At 40.9% G+C, this 25,988-nt stretch overlaps 1 protein-coding gene across 1 annotated transcript in view; it reads left to right on the top strand.

Annotated features, from left to right (window-relative positions):
* Window positions 1-25,988, top strand: part of LOC135216462 (mucin-2-like) — an 86,811-nt gene that overhangs the window by 22,509 nt on the left and 38,314 nt on the right. The window contains exons 2-5 of the mRNA XM_064251832.1: window positions 9,117-9,298; window positions 13,567-13,762; window positions 14,160-15,400; window positions 15,744-15,963. Coding sequence (XP_064107902.1) covers window positions 9,117-9,298; window positions 13,567-13,762; window positions 14,160-15,400; window positions 15,744-15,963 — 1,839 coding nt within the window. The remainder of the gene's footprint in view (window positions 1-9,116; window positions 9,299-13,566; window positions 13,763-14,159; window positions 15,401-15,743; window positions 15,964-25,988) is intronic.

Raw genomic sequence — 25,988 nt, 5'->3', positions numbered from 1 at the left:
TGCTTTTAACTTTGAAGGGTTGGTCGCTTGAGGAGCGTTTCTTCCCTTTCGTTAGCCTAGAAGTTATGGGACTAACTTCGATAGGTTAGGTCAGGTGGTGGTTTTTAGCTTCGTTGCCCTCACAGTATGGTCAATATGGTCTAGTCACATTGTGGTCACGCCCCCGTTGACAGATCATCTAGAGCGCACCAACTACACAGGTCACTACCTTGTTGGCAACTCTAGTAAAGCAAAAGCAGACTTCGGTGACAGTAATCAAGAAGTCAGCTATGCTAACAGGTAAGGAATCAAGATGTCAATCATCTGCACTTGAGGTGTTTCCTAAATCCTTCTATTCTGTCCCTTCCCACCTCCAATGGTGGGATTCAGCTATATATATATCTGACAGGTAAGTTTTTCATGAACAAATGTTATTGTTATGATACAATAAAGTTTGTTCATACTTACCTGGCAGATATATATAATTAAAGTACCCACCCACCTCCCCTCAGAGGGGACAGTGGTATGAAAAAATCTGAATAGAAAATTGGGGAATGATTCCTGATATCCGCCTCCCAGCGGCGGGAATGGGTACTAACCACCTGGCCGCCACTGCGTGTGCCGGGAGTTTTTGAAATTCTGTCGGACGTCGGAGAATACAGCTATATATATTCTGCCAGGTAAGTATGAACAAACTTTATTGTATCATAACAATAACATTTCTTTAACATAATTCATCTCGTTCACAAATACTAGGTCTAAAGTATTTTCCTTTCTTGTTGGCAGGTGATTTATTTGTTGAATGTTGTATTCTAGTAGCATATCTAATAGCTTTTCAAATTGCCTCTTATCTCTGCACTACTATTACTCTCTTTTTTATATGTATAAGTACAACCACAATCTCCTATTCGTTCTTTCCATTCTACGAAAGGAAAGTTGAAGTCACCAGATAGGAGAATAGTCCAGTCCTTGTGATTTCTACATATATCATCCAATTTTTCAATTATTAAGTCAAACTCTTTAGTATTAGGAGGTCTATATATTACTATGTTCATCAATTTTTCAGATTCAAATTCTACCGCTATTAGTTCACATTCTGAGTTACTATATTTCTCATATATTTTTCCTTGTTTTTTGTCTTTCCCATATATTGCGGTTCCCCCTTGATTCCTATTTTTCTATCTGATCTATAAGTTTGGAACCCTTTTATTTGATCATCATTCCCAGTCTCTTGGGACTACCAGGTTTCACTTATATTCATTATATCTCTTTTCTTTTCATTTTGGGTTAGTTCTTCTAAGTACTCTATTTTTCTTTTTGAGTTACTCGTAACTAAACCCTGCGCATTCATCACTATGATGGTTTGCGTGTTTTCTCCTTCATTTAATACTGGTAGTAATAAGGATTTTCCCATGTCTCTTTCCTGTTTCTGGTATGTTGTTCTTTTTTCATTTCCAGAAATTCTGACATTAAAAAATCCAACTTTTCCATAATATTTGATCTTCCTTCATCATAATTATTCATTTTGTGTCTGAATCTGCAATTTTCTCCGTTTCTGCAATATCCTCTTGCATAATAAATACAGTTATTATCTCTTGAGTAGAATTTCGGAGCTGATGCTTTGAAATTTTTTGCTGACACCTCTGCATATCTCATTGGTGGTTTGCTTTTCTCTTTTACCTGATATCTTGATTTCTCTCTTTATTTGTTTCTTTCTTATTTTGGATTTTATTACTTGGTTGGTTATTTATTTGATTATGATTCATGGCTACAGGGTGCATATATTTGCATTTTTTGTCGAACTTACATCCTTTTCCTTCTTTTAGGTTTTTACATATTTTTGGATGCAGATCTCTGCAATCATCCCCATATCCATCTAAGTATGCACATTTACCATATATTTCATAGTTTGACATATCTTAGGATGTTTGTAGTAACATCTTTCTCCAAATCTGCAATTCCCTCTTTTCAAAAGGTTGCAGATTTTGTCTTTCTTGTCTATTTTTTCCTCTTTCCCGTCATTGTATAGATCTGGGTAGAGCCTCTTCGGGATTTGCTTTTCTGTTGTCATATCGTAATTTATTTCTTCGTAGGTATGCTGCTTTATTGCCTCATATGTAGTATCAATGAGTATCTCTGCATCCATACTTTTATCTTGTTCTTTGTTTTCCTTATTTTTTCTGTCATTTCATTTTTGTTTACTTCTCTTCCGTTTTCCTCTTCTTCTTTTTCTTCTTCTTCTTCCTCTTCCTCTTCTTCTTCATCCTCAACTATTTGTACATTCAATCTTGATTTAATAACATTGTCTATCCATGATAGACATGTTGAACAAAAAATTCTTGTATCTTTTCTCAAATCTTGTATTACCTCAGCACACTGTGGATGGGTCGGAATGTTGCATGCAGCACATTTTCTGATTAGGTTTTGTGGATTGACTATGCTATACCAAACCTTACACAGTTTGCATGCTTTTGGCATTCTTTTTCCTAATGCATCAATTAGGATATTCACAAGATTCACCTTATTCATTTTCTTTGTCGGAATATGTTGGTTTATGTATATTTTCTTTATGAGTCTCTTGACCACTTGGATTTTATTTGGAACTTCTTCAATTATTTTCAAGATGTTTCATTAGATTTGTTCCAGTTTGAAGGATTATATCCTTCTAATATATCCGAATGAATGCTTTGTATCTTTTTTGGTTAGGACTGTTGCTGATTTCATAGATGAGAAATGCCAGTTCCCTTCCTGCTACCTCATCGTATTGCGAATCTGCTAAACACGCCAAATTACGCCACCTCTTCCCGCAGTTGGAACTTACTGCCATCTTGTTCTGATTTATAGTATTAACACTTGATAAACTAACTTAGAAGACGCTTTATCCTACTATTTTCACACTAATCTTATCACCGATAGTTCACGAACACTTCTAGATATTTCTCAAATTCTAGTCGTATGTTAAACTTGTGATATCTGTTGATTAATCTGACTTCACGCGGGTACGTCTCACCAAGCAAGATGGCTACTACGAGAGTGAAGAGTCGTTCGGACGTACGGCACCTTCCAGGAGTGAGGAGTCAACCAAGCGCAAGACTCCTACCAGGTGCGAGGAGCCGATCAGGCGTGTGGCGCCAGCCAGAAGTGAAGAGTCCCACACCCAGAGGCAGGAGCCAAGAGTGAGGAGTCACCTAGGAGGCTAGGAGGCCAAGGAGGCCAGGAGTGAGGAGTCCAACCCGGAGGCCATGGAGTTCCAGGAGCCAGGAGCCCATGGAGCCAGGAGCCATGATCCCGTAGGCCAGGATCCAGGTAGTCAGGAGCCGGAGTCAGGAGTTCATGAAGCGGATCAGGATCCGGTGTCAGGAGCCAGGAGTTCAGGAGTCAGGATTCAGGAGTCAGGAGGGCAGGAGGCAGGAGTCAGGAGGTAGGAGTCAGGAGTCGGAATTCTTCCATGAGGCAAGATTCGACTAGACTCGTTTCCGAAATTGATGACTCTTCTCCAGACAGAAGCACCTCTCCTTCGGATCGTAGGAGGTCTTGGAAAGACTCTTCCTCCAAACGAGAACGTTCTCCCTCTTCTGATCGAGTTTTAGAAAAAATGTCAGAAGACGAGCTCCCTACAAATGAGGGGCTCTCTAACTATAAGACATTAGCCTCCTTATTACTGCAAGAGTATGGAGACTCTCTTAGTCCAGCCGCTCCTCCTTCTCCTCGTTCGCTCTTTTCGAGTAATGCTACAGTAAAGTCCTCTGCTTTCCTGAAAATGAAACCAGCGATTTCTATGAAGAAGGCCCTCCAGTCTTTGGATTCATGGATGGGCACTAAGAAAGAGTTGGGCAAAACAGTGTTCTGCATGCCTCCTTCCAAACTCCTTGGAAAGAGAGGTATTTGGTACGGGACAGGAGAGACTATGGGTCTTTCTCTCCCTGCTTCGGCAGACGCGGACTTCTCTAATCTGGTTGATGCCTCCAGACGACACTCTTTAGGGTCGGCCAGATCTACATGGAGCATTTCAGAGTTGAACCACTTTCTTAAAGGATTATTCATCATATTAGAAATGTTCAATTTTCTGGATTGGTCTCTCGGAGTTCTGGCTAAGAAATCTCAGGACTCGGAGTTTCTTAAGAACCCAGAATTTCTCCATAGCGTCCTGGCATGCATGGACAAGGCGGTACAAGACGGTTTGGGAGAGGTTTCTTCCCTATTTGGAGCTGGTTTGCTGAAAAAGAGATCAGTTTATGGATCCCTTTTGTCAAAAGCTGTTTCTCCTAGTCAGAGGACCGCGTTATTGTTCGCCCCTCTGTCAGATCATCTGTTTCCTTCTCAGTTGGTGAAAGATATATCTCGCTCACTAACTGAGAAGGCGACACAAGACCTCCTTGTTCAGACTTCGAAGAAGAGTCGCCCTGTAGTGTCTACGAGTAAGAAGGACTCTCGTCCTCCTCAGCAGCCCTTTCGTGGAGGTGCAACGGCTCGTCCCCCTTCCAGAAAGAAGAGCTCTGATAAGAGAGGAAGGTCTTCCTTCAGGCCCTTCAAGAAAGGAAAATGACTTGATGATCCTCCAAGCACCAGTAGGCGCCAGACTCCTGAACTTTGCAGGAACCTGGGCGCAGAGAGGAGCCGACTTTTGGTCGGTTTCAGTTCTAAAGAAGGGATACATCATCCCCTTCAAAGACAGTCGTCCCCTAACCTCTACTCCTCGGGAACTGTCAGCGAGATACAGAGACCCTGTAATGAAAAATACTCTCCTTCAAATGGTGGATCAAATGTGGGAAAAGGAGGCCATCGAACTTGTACCGGGTCCACTCTCCCTGGGATTTTACAATCGCCTTTTCCTAGTACCAAAGGCATTGGGGGGGGTGGAGACCGGTACTGGACGTAAGCGTGCTGAACCGTTTTGTTCAGAAGAAGAAGTTCCGAATGGAAACGTCCGCCTCAGTGATGTCAGCACTACGTCCAGGAGATTGGATGGTCTCTCTGGACTTACAAGACGCATATTTCCATGTTCCCATTCACCACTCGTCAAAGAAATATCTTCGGTTTATGATAGGGGGCAAGATTTTTCAATTCAGGGCTCTGTGTTTTGGCCTGTCTACAGCTCCACAGGTCTTCACCAACCTGATGGCGAATGTAGCAAAATGGCTTCACCTAGAGGGAATAAACATCTCCCTCTACTTAGACGACTGGCTGATCAGGGCCAAGTCGGAGAATCAGTGCTAGGAGTACCTGATGATAACACGGAATATGATACAATCTCTGGGATTACTCGTGAACCTCGAGAAGTCGCAACTGATCCCCAGCCAGAACTTGGTCTATCTGGGGATTCAGATGGATTCTCGGGGTTTTCGGGTATTTCCTTCGCAAGAGAGAATCACTCGAGGCTTGTCAAGAATCTCGAGCTTCTTAGAGAGAGAACACAGTTCAGCGAGGGAGTATTTGAGCCTTTTAGGGACTCTGTCCTCGCTAGAAAAGTTCTTCTCTCTGGGGAGGCTTCACCTTCGCCCTCTTCAGTTTTTCCTGAAAAAGGTTTGGAGTTGGAAGACGGGGCAACTCTCAGACTCTTTCCCGATTCCACAGGAGGTGAAGAATCACTTAAAGTGGTGGATCCTTCCTCTAAAGAAGAACGAAGGCGTGTCACTTGCCCTGCAGAACCCCAACCAAGTGTTATTTTCCGACGCTTTGGAGTTGGGATGGGGAGCGACGCTAGGAGCAAGGGAGGTGTCAGGCACCTGGACAAAGGAGCAGGTGTCCTGGCACATCAATTGCAAAGAACTAGTAGCCATACACCTGGCCTTAAGATTCTTCGAGGAGGTAGTCAGAGGCGGGGTGGTTCAGATAAACTCGGACAACACCACGGCTCTGGCTTACATACGCAAGCAAGGAGGGACTCAGTCATTCTCCCTCTATCAGCTAACAAAAGATCTGTTAACCTGGACAGAGGAAAGAGGTATAACTCTCCTCACAAGATTTGTGCAAGGGATACGAAATGTGAGAGCAGACAGGCTAAGCAGGAGGAATCAGGTCCTCCCCACAGAGTGGACTCTACACGCAGAAGTGTGCCGAAGTCTGTGGTCCCTGTGGGGGAGGCCTCACATAGACCTATTTGCTACGTTCCTCTCCAAAAGAGTAGAGATCTTTTGTTCTCTAGTAGAAGATCCAAGAGCCTTTGCAATCGACGCGTTTCTCCTGGATTGGTCGGGCCTAGACGCCTACGCCTTTCCCCCATTCAAGATCCTGGGGGAAGTACTCAGGAAATTCGTGGCTTCAAAGGGCACGAAGTTGACCCTCATAGCCCTTTTTGGCCAGCCCAAGAATGGTTCACGGAGGTACTGGAGTGGATAGTGGACTTCCCCAGGTCTCTGCCAAGCAGAACAGATCTACTCAGACAACCCCACTCCGAGAGGTTTCATCACAACCTCCCCGGTCTCGCTCTGACTGCCTTTCGACTATCGAAAGACTCGTCAGAGCGAGGGGATTTTCTCGCAAAGCTGCAAGCGCTATCGCTAGAGCCCGCAGATCTTCAACGAGAAGAGTATACCAATCGAAGTGGGAAGTCTTTAGGAGATGGTGTAAGAATAAGAAGCTGTCCTCCTCCAGTACCTCTATAATTAACATTGCCGATTTCCTCCTTTTTCTTAGAGAGGAATCGCACCTTTCTGTGTCTACCATCAAAGGATACAGGAGTATGCTGTCTTCAGTATTCAGGAATCGAGGGCTAGAGATTGCAGAGAACAAGGATCTCCACGATTTGATTCGATCCTTCGAGACTTCGAAATCAGGGACTCTGAGAACACCTAGCTGGAATCTGGACGTGGTCCTGAAATTCCTTGCCTCGGACAAATTCGAACCTCTACATCTTGCTTCCTTCCGCGACGTCACTAGGAAATGTTTATTCCTGTTGTCACTCGCGACGGCCAAGAGGACGAGCGAATTGCACGCTCTGGACTCTAAAGTGGGGTTTAAAGGAGATGCGGCTATCTGTTCGTTCCAGACATTATTTCTGGCGAAAAATGAAAACCCATCAAAACCTTGGCCCAGGAGCTTTGAGGTAAAAGGCCTATCTAACCTGGTAGGCAGAGAGATAGAGAAAAAGAAGCAGATGGGAGGCTGTCAACAAGGTCTTTGGTGTGCTGTGAAGAACCCCAAAAGACTCATGTCTAAAAATGCCTTAGCCTTCTTTGTGAGAAGCGTGATTACTGATGCGCACAAGAACTGCCCGGATGAATCCTTCGGTCTTCTAAGGGTTAAGACTCATGAAGTAAGGGCAGTAGCAATGTCGCTGGCGTTTCAAAAGAATATGTCTCTAAGGAATATCATTGAGACTACATATTGGAGATGCAATTCAGTTTTTGCGTCTCATTACCTGAAGGATGTGAAAGTGACCTATGAGAAATGCTTCTCTCTCGGTCCATTTGTATCAGCAGATACAGTTCTGGGACTGGGAGCAAAGACTGATCCTTAAATATTTTATCTTAAATGTACATAAACCCTCTTGTCAGATTTGTGCTTGGTTTCCTATTAGCAAGCGTGCTGATGTCGCACGGGCGGCTGGTGTCATTGCTGGTAGGGGACCAGGGGTATGTATGGCTAGTAGGGGGGTACAAAAATTTTTTTTTTGTGTTTTGTTATAAATGTACGTGTATTTATGTTTCGAGTTATTGGTTGTTTGTAGGGAGTTTGGGGATAACTCCTTGCAATCTTAGAACTAACATGAATGTTAGGATCAGGTGATCGGGATCGGTGTTGTGCTCCTTGAACAAGGTGTATTGTCATGTTAGTGGAATAGCACCCAATGACAAAGGCCTTTAGGCTCTGCCGAGTAAGTGGATAAGACCCCATTGGCAGACCCACAAGAACTCTTAGCCATAGATCAATATCTCGCTGAGGCTCTTGAGGCGAAGCAGACTCCTGGGCAGTAGCCACGAAGTCTTCCGCCTAATCAGGTATGAACCAAGGTTTATTAATACCTACAACATATGTTGTTTACCTGTCTATTTCAGTAGTTAGCTGTCTCTTACCCACCACCAATGGGTGCTAATCAGCTAAGTATATATCTGGCAGGGAAGTTGAATGTATAAAAATGATATTGTCATGATACAATAAAGTTTTATACATACTTACCTGACAGATATAAACGTTTAATGGCCCACCCAGCCTCCCCGCAGGAGACAGGTGGAAGAGAAGAAATCTGATTAGAAAACGGGAATGGTTCCTAGTCCTGCCACCCAGGGCAGGGCGGTAGATCACCTGACCTACCGGTAGCATGTGCCGCGAAATTTTAATTTCTGTCGGGGACGACGGAGTCTATAGCTAAGTATATATCTGTCAGGTAAGTATGTATAAAACTTTATTGTATCATGACAATATCATTTTGAAGAATATCATACTCTTAGAATTTTGTGAAAGTCAGAGAAAAAAGAAAATGTAGTTTGTAAATAGTATTACTGAATAAAAAGTTAAATGAATTTGTTATTAATTTAAATTGTTTGTATTAGTGGGAAAAATGTTGGATTAGGGGAACTTGTAAGGGGAGGTATGGAGGGTCGAGAGAGAGAGAGAGAGAGAGAGAGAGAGAGAGAGAGAGAGAGAGAGAGAGAGAGAGAGCACGAGCACAAGGATTATGTGGGGTACGCCCCTAATGGAAATTTCCAGTGTTGGCCCTTTCTACATTAGTTGTATGCCTTTTAAATACTATTTTCTTCCTTTTGGGACCATTTTGCTTTAATTAAACCAAAAAAATAATTTTTAATTTTTTTGTAACCTGAGGAAGTAAACTTTATTTACAAGTATGTAACCTCTTACGAGTTAAACTATTTATGAAATTAACAATAAAGAATGTAACTTCATGTTCACCAGGAACTGTTATGTTATATTTCCCCACATTCCAAAACAAATTTTGAGAATTGAAAATTTTCCCTTTTAAGGGAATTTATGTAGAGGTTTAGATTGATTAAAAGCTACTAAACGCACATCAAAGTCCCCTTCAGATAACTTACGACCTCAGTTGACAATAGTTCAATAGCAGATGAAGATTTGTATTTGAGATTTTTTGAGAGAGTGGGAAAAAAATTAAGATGGAGAGATTATAGGTGGTGAAGTAATGTGATTATCTCACAATTTGCTTAATTTTTTTTTTCCAGAGTTGCCGTGTAAGAACTGGAACAGTCGACAAGAACAGTGGAATTGGAGGAGGGGGAGATGGAGGTGGTGGAGGTGGAAACGGGGCCTTAGGTGGCTTCCGCCTAGTGGATGCACTCATATCTAGTGTTCTTGATGAGACAGACCAATTAGGTTTGGCCCATCTGCAAGATAAGCCAGATAAGTATGTATCATGATTTTTTTCATATTTTATTTAATTACTTATATTGAATCAAGTTTTCAGTGATGTTCATTTTGGTTACTTTACCACTTGCATTTATGAATAGTACAGCTTTTCAGTTGTAATATCAATTTTCATAAGCCAGTTTTTTTTTTTTTTTTTTTTTTTTATGTTTTGGTAAGGTGTCCTTTTTAAAAAAATAAATGCATTCTATGAGGTAGTGTGAAATTGCAAATTAGGAAATTTACTTGCAAAGACTATTTATATGTGAAGAAGACTATTGCTTTAAGTCAAGTACACTAAAACCTAAGTACAGTAGTCCCCGATTATCAGAAGAGGTTCCTTTCGGCGGGTTGCTGATAAGTGAGAACCGCCATTAGCCGAAACTCGGCGATTTATGGTGCTCATGGTGCCGATAACCGGTTGGAGATAACCGGTGTTAGGTATTTATAGCTCCATGGTGCCGATAACTGAAACGCGCTGTGTTCTGGCACCACAAATTGCCGACTTTATGGCACTAGACAAGCCCCATAAAGCCGATAACTGGGGACTGCCTGTACAATGTAGAATCCTATATATACTTGGTACATACTGAGACAAATTATGTACTAAAATCACATAAATTTAATGTTTCCACTTCTCTAAAAAAATTTTGTAACTTATTCTGTACAATTTTAAGATTATAAAGAAACAAACCTTACTAAGAAAAAATGTAAAGAAACAAACCTTACAAAAAAAAAATGTAAAGAAACAAACCTTACTAAGAAAAAAAAAAGTGATAAAAGCATTCTGATCAAAATCTTCTTGTTCTTGTGTGTTTACTTTCATAAGAATGTGTACTCGTAATACGTACTTTAGCAGAATTTGGACAGAACTACTCTTAATGGTTTAGCTTTAGAATCTGGAGAAATAAAACAGGTATTACTGTACATAACATAAATTAGAAATGAATTATGAGAAATAAAACATCATTAGATACTAGGACCCTCAGGCAAAGCACTTTCCTGTTAAATGCAAGGAAAAATAAACACTGTACACTTTCTTAGTTAAAATTTATTCCACCCTCTAGTAATAAATTTCATGAAAATGTCAAAATTAAAAGTTGAATACTACTGTACAGTATAGGCATTGCATAATTATGGAGAAAAGTCATCTTGAAGTTGATCACTGGGATGTCATGGTAGTATGTAAAAAATAAACTCGTAAAAATTACAATAAGTAGCTAAAATTCTTGGTGGACAACATCATTTCACTTGTCAAGTCAAGATCTCAAGTGGACCTTCAGGGGAGTCACATTGTATTAAATTTAAAATCATACATAACACAATGGAAAACAGATGGATGTGAGAAAGAGACTTGAGTTAAAGACTACGATAACCAAAGCATTTTCATAAACAAATGAAAGAAGACATTTTAATGTTTTCTTATTTACATGATAACCGGTACATGTTACACACAAATTAATTGAGAACATTTTTAAGTTTTACAATGGTTATTAGGGTTTTGGCTCATATTTATTTGTAGTGATGTGCAAGGGAGTTTAAAAAAAAGCTAGGAAAGATGATTTTATGACGGGAGGGAAGAATGGTCAATAAGGAATTGGGTTAGTTGGATGAATTTTGTACATAATGAACTTTTCAATAAATTGATCAAGCCTTAATCTCATGCAGGTTCCGATATGAAGGTTTTAGTGTAAATGAAAGAAAGCGTTCATAAATATCAAATAGTTTTTTAATTTATGAAATGTTTGCACACAGGTTCCAGTGTTTAATTTCCAAATATTTTGGCTCGGATTTAGTTTTTTCAGAACTTCCGAATATATGTAGTACACACATTTATCATTTTGGTAATTCTCTTTAAGTTGAGATAGCTGTAGGAGTTATAGAAAGGGAGAGGAAGTGATGCAGTTTATATTAAAGTGGACCTTAAGAACGAAATTTGGACAAAATTCAAGATAAAAAATATCCCATAGCTTGATGTAATGAAGCAAAAGTGAATGAATTGTCTAGAAAAAGTTAACTGAATTCAAGCAAGACAGGCTGCTTACAGAAGTGCTTACAAGAAAGTGGTCCCCATTTTGAACTTTGCAGTTCTAACAATTTTTCAAGCTAAAATGAAAAAGAAAAAAACAATTGGAGAAATAATCTTCCTTTTATGTGACCAAACCATCAAAATATAAATGATGATTTAGGAATTGTTTTCTGTTTTTGGATGCAAATATTATTCCATAGAGTGGAATGGCAACAAATTTTGTTCTTCAGTATCATGCCTACTTTGAGATGTGTAAATTTGATAGGTACATTAAAATTGGTATGACTAAGAGAAGGTAAGGGGGCCGGCCGGAACCCTATAGTATATTGTGGTAGTATAGGGCGAAAAATGCAATGTCATGAAAAAATTCATGGAGCTTCATATGGCAATTGAGAATACGTATACGAAATATTTCGTCAAAATTCCTCTTACTTTCGTAGTTACAGGGTAATTAATAAACATAACTCAATAAGTCTAAAACATTCCTCCGTACAAGAAAATGCAATATTTCTTCTGTTATCGTAAATTTTGATAATTATTCGCAAAGAAATTGTGAGAAATGGCATCTGTAGAGATTCCGCACTATTCGCAGGAAATTTGCCTATTCGCTATATTTTTCAATGAGAAATATCCACAAATTCTTGGGGTTTTTTTTATCAATTTCATCATAAAATGCACTTTTTGTGATAAAACTATTAAAAAAACCTGGTATAAAAATTTTTAGTTGGTTTTTCTTGAGTTTTAACTACCAAAAAAAAAGGAGGTTTTAAGAATTTTTAAAGGGGTTCCAACTATTCGCGGAGGTCTGGTACACATCCCCCCACAAATAGAGGGGGACCACTAAGAGACTTACCCAGTAATTATATAGCTGATTCCACATTGAAAGGAGGTGGGATCATGGACATATTCTACTCTAAAGCATTAAGGGGGCCGGCCGGAACCCCTATATATGGTGGTATAGGGCGAAAAATGCAAAGTCATGAAAAAATTCATGGAGCTTCATATGGCAATTGAGAATACGTATACAATACGTTCCAGAGAGAAATCCGCAAATGTGTGAGTCCGCGATAAAGGGGGCGGGGGGAGGGTCCACTTTATACTTATCCAGTAATTATATGATCAGAGCCCACCTGCCTCCCCTCTGATGGACATTATGCATAAAACAGAATGACATTTTTAGCTAAGTTGTTCCTAGTATTGCTGTTGGGGGATGGAGCTGTATACCTACACTGAACAATCGAAGTGCTACCCGCAAAATTTGAATTAGGGTGCTGTATGTGGAAACTAATAGCTATATAATTACTGAGGAAGTATATACAAAACATTATTTTCTTATAAAAATATCATTTTTCCACAATGTTAATTTATATCCTTTAACATAAGCATTGAAGCTGTTAACTTTCAGTTTTTGTAATGGGAAGTAGTGTCTTGGAGTTATTATGTATTTAAACTTCTAACAAGTGTTTCTAAACCTTTTCACGGATTCTTTCTATGTACTATATTTTATATTTGGTAAACTTTTGTTTTAGTATACTGTGGGGTCCCCGTATTCACTTACGTACTCCCGATTTGCAGACTCATGCATTTGCAGATTTCTTTGTGGGACATATCCCCCCCATTATTCGTGGGAAATTCGCTTATTTGCAATATTTTCTAAGAGAAGTATACACAAATTCCTATGTTTTTTTTTTGTATTTCATCATAAAATGCACTTTATGTGATAAATCTTAAAAAAAACCATGTATTAAAATTTGTAGTGGGTTTTTCTGAGTTTTAACTAACAAAATAGGTTACTTTATGCACCTTTGTAGGGGTTCCAACTATTTCTGGGGGGGTCTGGTACATATCCCCCCCAAATAAGGGGGGGGGGACCACTGTACCTGTATTTATTTAAAGGTCATAAAACTATATTTAGTGTGTGAATAGTTCACTCACCTTAAACATACTTCTTAACCTGTCACATTGATTACCTGCATTTCCTATTGGGAAAAAGTCAGAAACTGTTTTGGTGATCTGTGTGGGTAGTGTATCAACAGGTACGATAGTTTGAAAATAGTAATGTTTTGTGCTGGAATAAATTAGAAAATTCTTTTATATTTCCTTTGTCTTGTTTTTTTTTTTTTTTTTTTTTTTTTTGTCAAAAGTTGTTAGTTCAGGTAGACAAAATTATTTTTTATTATATGTAATATACTAATGTTAGTCTATAAACAAGTTACATTTTTGCTATTTTGAATTTGCAGCAGAACTTGTGGAAGTAATCTGAGCCACAGTTCCAGGAGTTTGGGACGTGATATTGGAAGTGATAATATTCTATGGAGTTCAGGAGGCTTAGGCAGGGGAAACCACACAGATGACTTTTATCCTCCTCCAGCCCATCCACACAGTCAATCGGACTTCATTAATTACTTATATGAATCAGCTGTCCATGAAGAAGAGGTATTGTAAATTTCTGTATTCTTATCAAAAATGATTAATTTTGTTGGGCATTTTACGCCTTCTGAATTATTGCATAAACAAGTTGATTGCCTAGCACATTTTGTATAGATTAGTAATGACTAGTAGCATTTATATATATAGATATGTATTTATTGTACACCATTCAGCCCTTTTTTTCCTCAGTTATGATGGTGTGCTCTACTGGTATTGTCAAAATAAATTTTTATAGAAGGGTTTTTTGGGAAACTAAAATATTTGTAGAGTGCTGTGTCCTGATGGCTAAAAGTAACAGTTCAAGTATTCTAGGTAAGCAGTGTCATTTTTCAAACTCTGTCTCTGAAATAATATGCTTGCTGTAAGAGAGTATTTTGATCAAGCCCCTGTGTTTTCGTTTCAGGCTGGTGTACAAGGGAATTATGGAGAGCTTTTTAGAGAACGTGAATTAAGTGGTAGCTCAAGAGACTCTGGCTATGGTTCCTTTCTTGGGGTGGGTGGGACAGGTTCCCCTCCAGGGATGTCCAGTAGCAGCCAGACTCCTCTGTGTGATGTCCGAAAAGGCCCAAGTGATTCTCTTGGTCATCCCTCAAGCAGGGTTGTCAGTCATGATTTTGACCAGTTTACTAGTGAGTTGAATGCAAACAAGAATTTTCTAGATAACCTACAGAGACTCAATCAGTTAAATGGGTTAAATGGTGGAAATTCTGCTGGTTTATCACTTCTTCCTCCATTAGGGGATTTGGATCCACTTCTCCTTGCAGGCTCTGATCTCAGTGATGCTGCAGCCCTGGGGCTTAACCAGCTTTTGCCATCTGCACGTGATCTCACCCATGATCTCTTACCTCCTTCTTCCACTCCTACATCAGTTGACCCATTTTCAATATCATCACTAGGGGTCAAGACAAGTTTAGGAGGTCTAGACGTAATGTGCGGCCAGTCATCTACCACCAATGGCTCTGGTCCACCTGTCCAGTCAACTCATCAGCCTAATGGTCTTAGTCAGGCTGAAAAGGGTCAGCAAATTGTCAATCTTTTGAATGGAATGAATCTTCATGATGGACTGTCACAAGATACTATTAACAATATTACCAGTCATCCTCTTGGAGCCCTAGCTGTTTTGTGTACTCCTAATCTCCCACCTACAAGTGGCCCAAACAATGTAAATTTGAATGGACATTGTATCCCACATCGACCTCAGTCTTCACCAAAGTTTCTGAACTCCCAACCAACTATCTCAAGTAGTGGTGACATATCTCCGAATGTGCTTCGTAAACCTCGATCTCAAGATGAACGCGGCATTGCCTCTTGTGTAACGTCACAACCTGGGAGTCAGGGGTCTCCAACAGAGTCACGATCATCAGACCAGCATACAGGACCACCAAAGGAAGGCCCAACCCATTGTGGCCCAGTGGGACCACCACCTAAAGGGCCATTTTTGGTTCCACCCCCTCCAACATTCCCACCAACTGATGGTGTCCCTCCTTGGGAGTTGCTTCCTCCAATGGGAGATATCTTCACTCCACATGGACCCCCTCCACCTCTCCTTCCACCAAACACAGACATGATGCCCCCTTTCACTGACCTTCCTCCTCATGCTCTTCTTTCAATCCCCCCTCCCTTATTGGGTTTCAGGCCATTCAGGTAATTACAACAAGTATTATTGTGTCTTGAATATACTACATATAATGATTTGAAATAGATGTCAATTTTTTACAAATAAATGTAATTTGTTCAGATAAATCATGAGTTTGAAATTGGCCTATGTCATGTGTAAATTGGGTCAATTATAAGTAGTAATGCAGTGGGTTTGTAATGAAACAAACCTTTTCAATTTAATTTTAACTATGCATAGATATGTTCAAAGTTCTTATTGCGTTTGGTATTTAAGTTGGAATGAAAAACAGACTGTTATTTATGATGGTATTATAATTTTATCGGTATTGAAATATTTAGAATCAGCCTTTTAACTTTCTGGTGTTCCTAGGCGTACTGGAGGTAGTGGTGAATTACACTCCAGGTTAGAGGAGTGCTACGATCAGTTTCGTCAGCTCGAACGAGAACGAAAGAAAACAGAAGCTGAATTAGCAAGGTGCTTTCCTGGGAAGCGAGTGTCATCTGCCAACACAGTCCCTCTTCCACGTCTGCCACCCTCCCCAAGTCGTGTTGATCGACTCATCATTGATCACTTGCGCGAGCATGCTAGAGTATGTATGGCTATGTTTAGTAGAATTTAAAGTAATTTAGCTTATTTTCTCTTGGACTGTAAGTTTTATGTAACTTACCAAGTAATTGCATAGCTATTATTTTTTAACCATCGTGGCAGCTTAAATTTTGAAATTCGCCTGCAGCTGTTGACAACTTCTGGTGGCAGTTTATTCCATGGGTCACATATCTTGTATATGAAGAAGTTCTTACAATGGGATGTGTTGCATCTCCTATGTTTTAGTTTCCATCCATTATTGCTTGTCTGGTTTCCATTTAGTGTTAAGAGGTTACAGTGGGGCCTCGCTTAGTCGCGGATCAGCAATCACGGATTCAGTTAATCACGGGTTTTTCCTTGGACTACTTCTCAGTCTATATATCCTGGTGTGAATCACAGCATCTCGTGCTTGTCCGGTGGTAGGCTAAGCCTCGTCCGGTTCCGATAACCAACAAATGCATGAACAGATTCACATTATGATATTAACTGACAATAAAGGTAATAAAACCATTCTCACCTTATATATTATTGGCATATCTTCATAATATATAGCCTATTCATGGAATAATTCCACGTCATTGACATCAACTTGTAGTTGAGCGGCCAGCAGAAATGTAAACATTGAGTTACACTTCACAGCACCTTTGTCATTCTTAACCTTTTAGAAATGTTAATAGTAGTAGTTTAATTACAGTAGTAATAACATTTAGGAAAACATAAATTTTCAATTCGAACTTCATTATTGTTTTGGTATAAGTAATCAACTTCTCTGAACACTGCAGTCATACAAACGAATAGATTATCGTATGTTGTTTGCAATCGGCGACGAAGCGTAAACGTAATAAAACCATTTTTACCTTATATATTATTGTCATATATTCATAATAAAATGCAAATCTTATATATTATTGGCATATCTTCATAATTAAAAGCCTCTTCAAGGAATAATTCCTTGGGGAATCCATTTTTCAAAAGACAAAAATACACTTTACATGTTTACAGTATACAATGAACAATGATTACTTCATTTTGATGTGATTACATTAATATTACAATATGGTTCTCTAAGCAATACAGTAACTATTTTTTATCATAAATGTATATTCACTCACGAAAAAAAATACATATGACCACCGTGACGTCACCGTTCTACAAAGTACCGATGTATTTTTACGTAAGTATCCTCTAAACTCTGTCATAAATCACTTTACTTACTTTTTTGTGAAGCCCAAATGCTATGTATATTCTGGAAAATTAACGAAATCACGAATTTTATCATAGAGCAAGATTCGCTGATTACTGTTTTCTTCTTCTTTTCATGACTAAATGCATTTTTAGAATAAAACTCATTCACAAATTTTCAAATACTATGAATGTAAATAGCAAAATCTCTCTCTCTCTCATCACTTATAGAAAAAAAACTATAATACTGATCTATTATTATCGTAATAAAAGAACAAGATGGTCCCCGAAAGAATAAAATATGTGTTGCTATACTTTTTTTTTTATTTTCTGTGATTTACGAAACTGTGCTTCAATACAACTTTTATAGTTGACTGAATGATTATCACATAACAGTATACAAGAGAATATCTTATCACTATCCATGTTTCATTTCTTATCATCTTAAAATATCTAAAATACAAATTTCATAGTTATTCTCGTGCTAAGATAGTCAACAATACTCTAGTCCCAAGCTGCTCTCTCAAGCTATTCTCGTCCTAAGCTGCTATCTCAAGCTATTCAAGTCACTCTCGTCACAAGCTTTTCTCTCTCTCTCTCCTCTCTCTCTCTCTCTCTCAATGAAATATGAATTACTGTATCATAATATCATTCACTATCCATGTTTCATTTCTTATCATCATAAAATATTTAAATTACAAATTTCATTGTTATCCCGAGCTAAGATAGTCAACAATACTCTAGTCCCAAGCTCGCTCTCTCAAGCTATTCTCGTCCTAAGCTGCTATCTCAAGCTATTCAAGTTACTCTCGTCAGCTTAAGCTCTCTCTCTCTCTCTCTCTCTCTCTCTCTCTCTCTCTCTCTCTCTCTCTCTCTCTCTCTCTCTCAATGAAATATGAATTACTGTATCATAATATCATAAACTATTATGTGCAAAGTTAATATAATAATAATATTCCATTAATAAATTCGTTTCTTTTAGCAACTAAATTGTTTTCCAAAATAATTCTTTCGGTAATAAACGTCCATCAGCTGATTCTAAACGTAAACAAAAGACAAAACTAGATTTTTATTGCTGTATTTTGCTGTTTATACATTAATATTATAGTTGGGTGCTGTAATCATTACAGTAAATCATGTTTTTTATCATAAATATGTTCATTCACGAAATAGATATACTATGTACTTTAAGTTTGGTGCAGCAGCCAAATCATGAAAATAGAAAGGAATTGTTAGGTAATTATAATTTTGTTTGCTGATCTGATACAGGGGAAATTGAAGATAGGAAAGAATAACTTTGAAACTGTCTTGAATTTAGTTTAAGGTGATAGTTGAAGAAATATTTGGTGCTTGAACTAAAGTAGGCAGTTATAAACATTGAAATAGTGGTCTTGGGTGGGTTAATTATTAAAGTAGGCGGTTTAAAGCAATTTTCAGGGGGGTACCAGGATAACACGGGTATTTACTTATCACGGGGGGTTCTGGGCCCTATCCCCCGTGATTAACGAGGCCCTACTGTACTGTCTATTTTTGTTATGCCTTTCAGTATTTTGAATGTCTCTATTAGTTGTCTCTATTAGTTGTCAGGCACTCTAGTTGTCTTTGGTAACCTACATATCTGGTGGATGGAATCAACTTTGTGGCTCTTGCTTGTACCCCTTTTAGTCTATTTAGTTCTTTTCTTAATGTTGGTGACCAAAACTGTACTGTATATTCAAGATGTGGTCTAACTAATGATGTGTAGATTTATAAGTTCTTGGTAATAATGACTCCAAGGTTCTCTTCTTGTTCTACAACATTTATGTCATTCCCATATAGTTGGCATGAGCGTTGTTTGTTCCTATTGGTAACACTGTACATATATCCAGGTTAAAAGGTATTTGCCATCTTTCGACCACTCTTATTTTCCTTAGATCATTTATTAAACTTTCGACTGTATCTCGGTCTCCTGCATATACACCTAGTTCGTGTCATATGCAAATTTGGCTATTCTGCTTGTTAAGCCTACATTAATGTCATTATTGTAAATAAAAAACAAGAGTGGGCCAAGGACAGAACCCAGAGGAACTCCGCTTGTTGCATCTGCCTATTCTGATTCTTCACCATTTATTACGACTGTTGTCTATTAGTTAGCCAGTCTTCGACCCAGTCTTCTATTTCTCCTACAATTCCTAAAACTAGTGTTTGTCATCAGTTTCTTGTGTGGAACTTTGTCAAAGGCCTTTTGGAAATCTAAGTAGTGTACTAACCCTTTAACGGCGATTGGACGTATTAAACGTCAACGAAAATTGTTCGTCGGGTGCCGAACCGACGTACGAAACGTCAACGAAAAAAAGTTTGTTCCGATTCGTAATACAAACCTTTCGGTCCTTTAACAATAGGAATATACTTTCGGCGTAGCTGGAATTACGGCCGTTAAATCTTGAACAAGGTGGTTAGGCAGTAACTACCGTGGGGCAGGCTAACCTTCCCGGATGTAAACACTCCTCTTTACTTCGGCCACCTTCTTCCAAGGAAGATGTGTGTTTGTGAGCTCCGGCTGACTGGTCGTTAATCTTTTTTCCCGGTGGGATCCTTTTGATTTATTTTTTGTATTTAAATATTTATGCATATACGGTGTTTGATATTAATACTAAACAAAAGTTTGTCCTTGGTTTTTCATTTAATATACAAACCCACTTTTTGTGATAGTCTTTGTAACCGCCCCTCTACTTGTGTTAAGAGCCAGCGGCTAAGGTATGCCAACATATTTACATTCTTTCGCCCTTTAACACTGGCTCAGACCTGCATGAGGACGAGATAAGTATTTATCGTGAGGATGAGACATGTATTTAACGTAAGTGATATTGATCCTGTAACGGGATATGTATTCATCCGGAAATTACGCTTACTCTTGGGAATTACCAAAGGAACTTCAAAGGTTTGTCCGTGTTTTGTTGTTATGGTAATTTCTCTTCTTCTTTTCACTTACTATCGGAAGAAGGTAGAAGGATGGGCGTGCGGTGCTGATGTTGGGGATCTCCTCTCACTTTGGAGGGCAGCACCCTGGGATGTGTGAGGAGTATCCTCATTACTTTAATATTTTTTTCCTTATTTTACAGACTAGTGGTGATTGTGTTTTCAACAGTATTGGTTGGATGCTCTTCGTGTTGGTTATCCTAACCTTGGAATTGTACCTATGACTTGTAGCATGTTGCATACCGATCCTCGAGTGTGTGTATTGACCCCCTGCTGATAATCATTTTCATTACCACTACTACCCGGGAGTTATGTCACTGGATGAAGCTGTCGCGCTGCCCTGTGAGGTTATCTACTCCTGATGGTAGAAGTCTGGCAGAAGAAGAAACCGAAGAGGAAGAGAGCTCGTCAAGTGTCGTCATCCTCCTCTTTGAGATCTTCATATCTTCATGCCTCCTCCCCTTCAACTTTTAGGCTTTGCCGTAAGAGAAGGTGGTCTCCCCCCTAAGAAGTCTCGTCACGGGACTTTTAAGGGTCTGTCTCGCTCCGGTGAGACAGGTGGGTCCTCCCGTTCCTTCGGGAAAGGGGCCCGTCTCTCCTTCCTCGGGGATGAAGCAGACGAGGACCATGGTGGTACCGGCCACCGCTGGTATCTCCTCTCCCGATTCCGAAAGTTCCACCTCCGGACCGGGAACCGTCTCGGCCGCCCGCTTGCAAGCGTTACAGGTGACCTTGCAGCCAGGGTCTAGACTGCGGAGTTCGCTCACCGTGTCTAGACCCAGGCACGGAGCGGAAGATGGTAGAAGTCGCTCGGGTGACTCTTGCCAGACCGGCGATCGCTCTTACAGCGATCGTCCGGTGCCCAGGATTGACGTGACGTTCCCCCGAGTCCGTGTACACAGAGACCGGTGGAGGCAGGCCATCCAGCCCTCTTTTAATTAATCCTTTTCTTTCAGAGACAGCCCCACCCAGACGACGGTCGTGTTCGCGCGACCGACCAGTTTCAGGGTGGCAGACACTTCACCTGCCAGGTAGGAGTTTCGTAGCCCTCCTCGAGGAATCGTTCTCTCCATTGCTACTCCTGCAGGTCCCTCTGGACAGGTGCAGTTGGGTTCAGTTGCTTTGGCAACTGCCCCAACTCCATCCTGAATGGAGGACCTGTCGGGGGGACCGGAGGGGTACTGGCTAACACCGGTACCTCCTCTCCTGGCGCGAGAGGTACCGAGTGTACGGTCACCCAGCCAAGACGCAGGCAACCAAGTTCGCTCGGCGCCAGGATCCAGGCACGGAGCGGAAGACTGGTGGGAGTCGCCCAGGTGACTCCCACCAGGCCAGCAATCACTCTCGTGGCGAGTCGCCGGTACCCAGGGTTGACGCGATGGTCCCAGACCAGCCACGGGCTAAGGCGAGGAAGCGGTCCCCTCGGTTGCCTGGACCAGCCTCGGCTGGTCCAAGCGGCGTGACGCGCCGTGAGGACAGGCTTTGCTCCCACCGCGACAGCGGGAGGGACCAGCAGCAGCTCTGATGCTCGGGACCGTCGCCGCGGTTCTCAGTCCAGCCGCTCGACCAGGCCTGCAGATCGATCGCCACTGCGGGTTGGCGAGCCTCTGCAGCTCTCTCTCTCTCTCTCTCTCTCTCTCTCTCTCTCTCTCTCTCTCTCTCTCTCTCTCTCTCTCTCTCTCTCTCCCAGCACGCCGGTTCTGCCGGTGGGCGGGGGTTGAGCGTCAGGCCTACCTCTCCTATCCCTTCAACTTCCTCGGGCTACACCGGGAAGAGCGAGGCGATCAGGAGTGATTGCAAGGGGCATGCTCCTCGCGCTCCCACCGCAACAGTGGACTCTGTTGGTCCCCTGACCGCTGCTCCCACCGGGACTGGACGGATAGGGGAACCAGCAGCAGCTCTTCTGATGCTTGGGACCGTCGCCGCTGCTCTCGGTCTAGCTGCTTTCCCCCCGGAGAGCTGCTTGACCAGTGCAGCCCGATCGCCAGCAGCTCTCCTGAAGAGACTGGCGCTCCGTTCTTGGTCTAGCGTTTCTCCGCAAGAAGACCGCTGGTCCAGACCGGCAGCTCAATCGTCACCGTGGTTGTTGATCACCTACAGTCCTCCCAGCCCTCGGTTCTGCTAGTGCTTTGTTTACGGTTTGACGGTGACGGCAACATTCAAATGCAGTTATCGCCGAAATTCATTCATTATTTTGTTCATCTCATCGTCTACAATAAAAATCAACTAAGAAACTAATAGTGTAATTATGAAGCTACGAAATTTCGGATATGAAAGTCACCGATCATAAAGTGCAGATTCTGAGAAGTTTAGTACTGTACAGGCGGTCCGCGGTTGCACAGCGGGGCCATATATTGAAGAAAATGAACAGTAAACTATTTGCTAAGGAAATAAAGATTTTCTAGCATGGATGAAAATTTATGCTTGCACTTCTTGCCTCAAGCATCATATAATCTCATGGGTGGCATATCAAAAGTTAAAAGGTTTGGCTTGGTTGAGCATTCTCAAGTGGAATATTTGAAAATATATATTTATTCTCCCAAGGTTAATATCAAAAACATATTTGACTTTGCATATTTACATTACTAACAACTATTTTCATACAAACAAAGGATATATGGCATAGTTTTTGCTGCCTTGAAGTTGTAAACAATATGTGGCGCGTCTCAGGTGGCGGCGGAACGATCTCATGGCTGCTGATTTAAAATCAAGCTGAACCACAGGAGTTTCCAGACCACAGAATGCTGGTTTTAAGATATTCAACTGTATTAATAACTTCTAAATTATATTGTACATATACATATGTAGTAGACAGTATACTGTAGGCTAGGTTACTGTATTCGTATATATACGATATATGTACCATAAAAACATCATCGTATACGCGAGGCTAACTTGTTAAATGTTATTCAATTTCTCTTTGTACTGAATTATCATAAACCAATGTGCATTGAACCTAGAGAATTAGCTGAAATTAATAATTAATATACCATATATGTATGAAGTAATGCTGTGTAGTGTAGGCTAGGCTACCCTATACGTAAAGATGGTACAGATTACCCTAGTGTACGCTAGGCTAATATGATATTCTTACGGTAAATTAACACGGGCTGACTTATGTCCAAATCTATTTATGACCGGTTAGTCGGAACCAATTACGGTTGTAAGTCGACAACTACCTGTACTGGTAAAATGCGATCAGCAGATTATTTTAAGACTGTACACAATCAGAATGCAAGTGACACATCTTCGCTCTGTTCATACATTGTAATATGATAATACATGCAATATGATTATGTAAAGTAAAACAAGTTTTATTAACCCTCTTGCGCACAGGCTGAAAATATAAGGGTGTAAGGTACACAACTTTTCCCCAGGGCCAAAAAGAATGTGCATGGAAAAGTTTTTTGGTGAAATTCAGTACGTCCAAACTATAACTGATATACACTTCTGGTTTGTGTTGTTATGTTGGCAAATGATTGAATTATTTCCTAAAGCAATCAGAACATCTTTACAAAGCTTTGAAATAATAAAAACGATGTGATGAATGTTAAATTTTTAAGAAAAATCATTGATATTTTTGGAAATAATCATGAAAAATATAATACGTAGTTAGGTTTGCAGAGTTTGTTTTATGCCTAAATTTTGTAGAAATGTTTGATCTTTCATGTGGAAACAATAATTGTTCATATACGGAACAAACCTTCGGTCTTAACATTAGGATTTACTAGCGCCAAGCTGGAAACCGGTAGGATTAAAATTACACTTGTGAGATCCAGGGACTATTGGCATCTATACCAGGTCACGGGGCATGTATACCCAGAATGCCCTCGGCGTCCTGTGACCCACCAGTTATATTCCTACCGCCTTTAAGATAAAACGTGTTACTGTCTATCTGTTTTAAAGGCAGTTTTCAGTTTGCCCATTTTTTATCCATTTCATTTTCATTTTTCTTATTACTTTTTCTTTCTCTGAGTGTGCTCAGTGTGAATGTGATCGGTAAGAGCGTATAAGTGGTAAGATGGAAATTTTCGCTTCACCATCGGGATCTTCTGCCGTTTCGAAGAGGAGACAAAGGAAGTGGCCCCGGAGTCAGTGGCTTTCCATGTTCTAAATTCCTAACTTCGGTGTCGACGGATCCTCATCCAACATGTAGTAGGTGCAGGGAAAATGTATGTATGATTACTAATCCATATTCTGTTTGTCGGGGTTGGTCGGTGGAACAGTGGAAAAAGTTTTATGAGAAAGACCTATACAAAAGGAAGGAGGTGACGCCATCTTTGGATGACCAAACCTTACCGGCTTCTTTTGTATCGACAGTAAACCAGACTGCTCCATATTTTTCGCCACCTGCTTTTGATTTGTCCCATACCCATTCGGTTTCTCCTAGCGATTCGTTATCGGAAACTTCAGGAGGGGTTTTGGGTAATTTTATGCATAATATGTACGCTCCTTTGTTCCCAGCAGGTAGGGGGGGAGCATCGCCATCTTTGTTCCAGGTGCCGGATCCTGAAGCGCATAGGATGGAAGGTACGTGGGCAGCGCTAGGCCTACCAGGCATACCAACCTTGGAGGGTTTCCTCATCCCCCTGGCTTGCAATTTATGGGAAATAATGCCGTGGCTACGCCATCAAATTTGATGTTTACGGCGATGCAGAACGGGGGGGTTAGTTTGGCGGCAAACGTGTGGATGCCAGCAGAAGCTGCACAGTCTCTCCCTACAAGATTGGTGACGTCACAACATACGTCACACACCGATATGGCAGACACGATGACGTCACAGACTACTGCTTCTCAGTCTACTTTGCTGCACCCGGACTCAAATACGCTTTCTGACTCGGCTGTACACACTGTAATGAAGAAATTACAGGATATAGAGAAGAGAATGGCTAAGAAAGACAAAAAGAAAAGGCGTGATTCATCTTCTTCGTCTTCTTCCTCTAGTTCGGAGTCATCGCTAAGTTCGATGACGTCACGGCGAGCGCCAGTCAAGCGTTGGAGGATTCAGGATTTCGTGACTGATCCTCGGGCTAAGAGGAGAAGAGTTAATTCTTCTTCATCTTCAGACCAGGACTGTCGTATCCCAGTCAGCAGGAAAGTCGGGGAGTCAGTGGCTGGTAAGCACAAAGCTAGCGGACGAAGCCATTTGCAAGAGTCCGAACGAGCGAGAGAGGCGACGGACGATGGACTAGCAGCCGACGCGGAGTTGCCAATACAGATTACAAAGAATACGATACCGCTGGCAAAATCAACATTGGCTGCGAAAAGTGCAGCAAAGAATAGAATGCAGGTTCCAGTTTTGCCCGTAAGGCCGTTTAAAATGCGGACAAAGGATGATAAGGCTCCTATTAAAAGAACGAAGAATAGAGAGTTGGTAATCTTGTCTGATACGTTGGTGGAAGGCGTTGTCCGTCTGGATGAAAGATCGAGGCCAAATTCTCTTGACGCTCGGAAACAATAGCAATCCTAATAGAGACGAAGTTCTCAGTTTCAAGGGAGCCTTCATCTTGTAGGTCTAGACGAGATTCTCGCTCTAGATCTGTGAGCTGAGAAAGAGTGAGGCATTCTCGTTCCCCTGCTGACTATTCGGGATCGAGCTGGCGGCGGCCGTCAGAAATCAAAGAGGCCGCGGCCGTAGGGGCAGGCGGCCACGAAATTCCCGGCCGTTTGTCAGAGGATAGGGGTGAGATAACATCCCCTGTGGCGGAGCACAATATGTTAGAGCCGGAGGAAGGAGAAAAACAAGAGTTTCTGGCCTCGTATGCGGAGGTGATTGATTTGATTTGTCAATTCAATAACCTGCCAGTATGCTTCCTCCGGGAATTGACATGGTATTTGGATTGAAAAAGGATACCAAGGTGTCGTATGAATTGCTTTGTTCGAGTCATG

The sequence above is a fragment of the Macrobrachium nipponense genome, chromosome 6 (genome assembly GCF_015104395.2).
Source record: "Macrobrachium nipponense isolate FS-2020 chromosome 6, ASM1510439v2, whole genome shotgun sequence".
Lineage (NCBI taxonomy): Eukaryota > Metazoa > Arthropoda > Malacostraca > Decapoda > Palaemonidae > Macrobrachium > Macrobrachium nipponense.
This window is presented reverse-complemented; position numbering and strand designations above follow the sequence as displayed.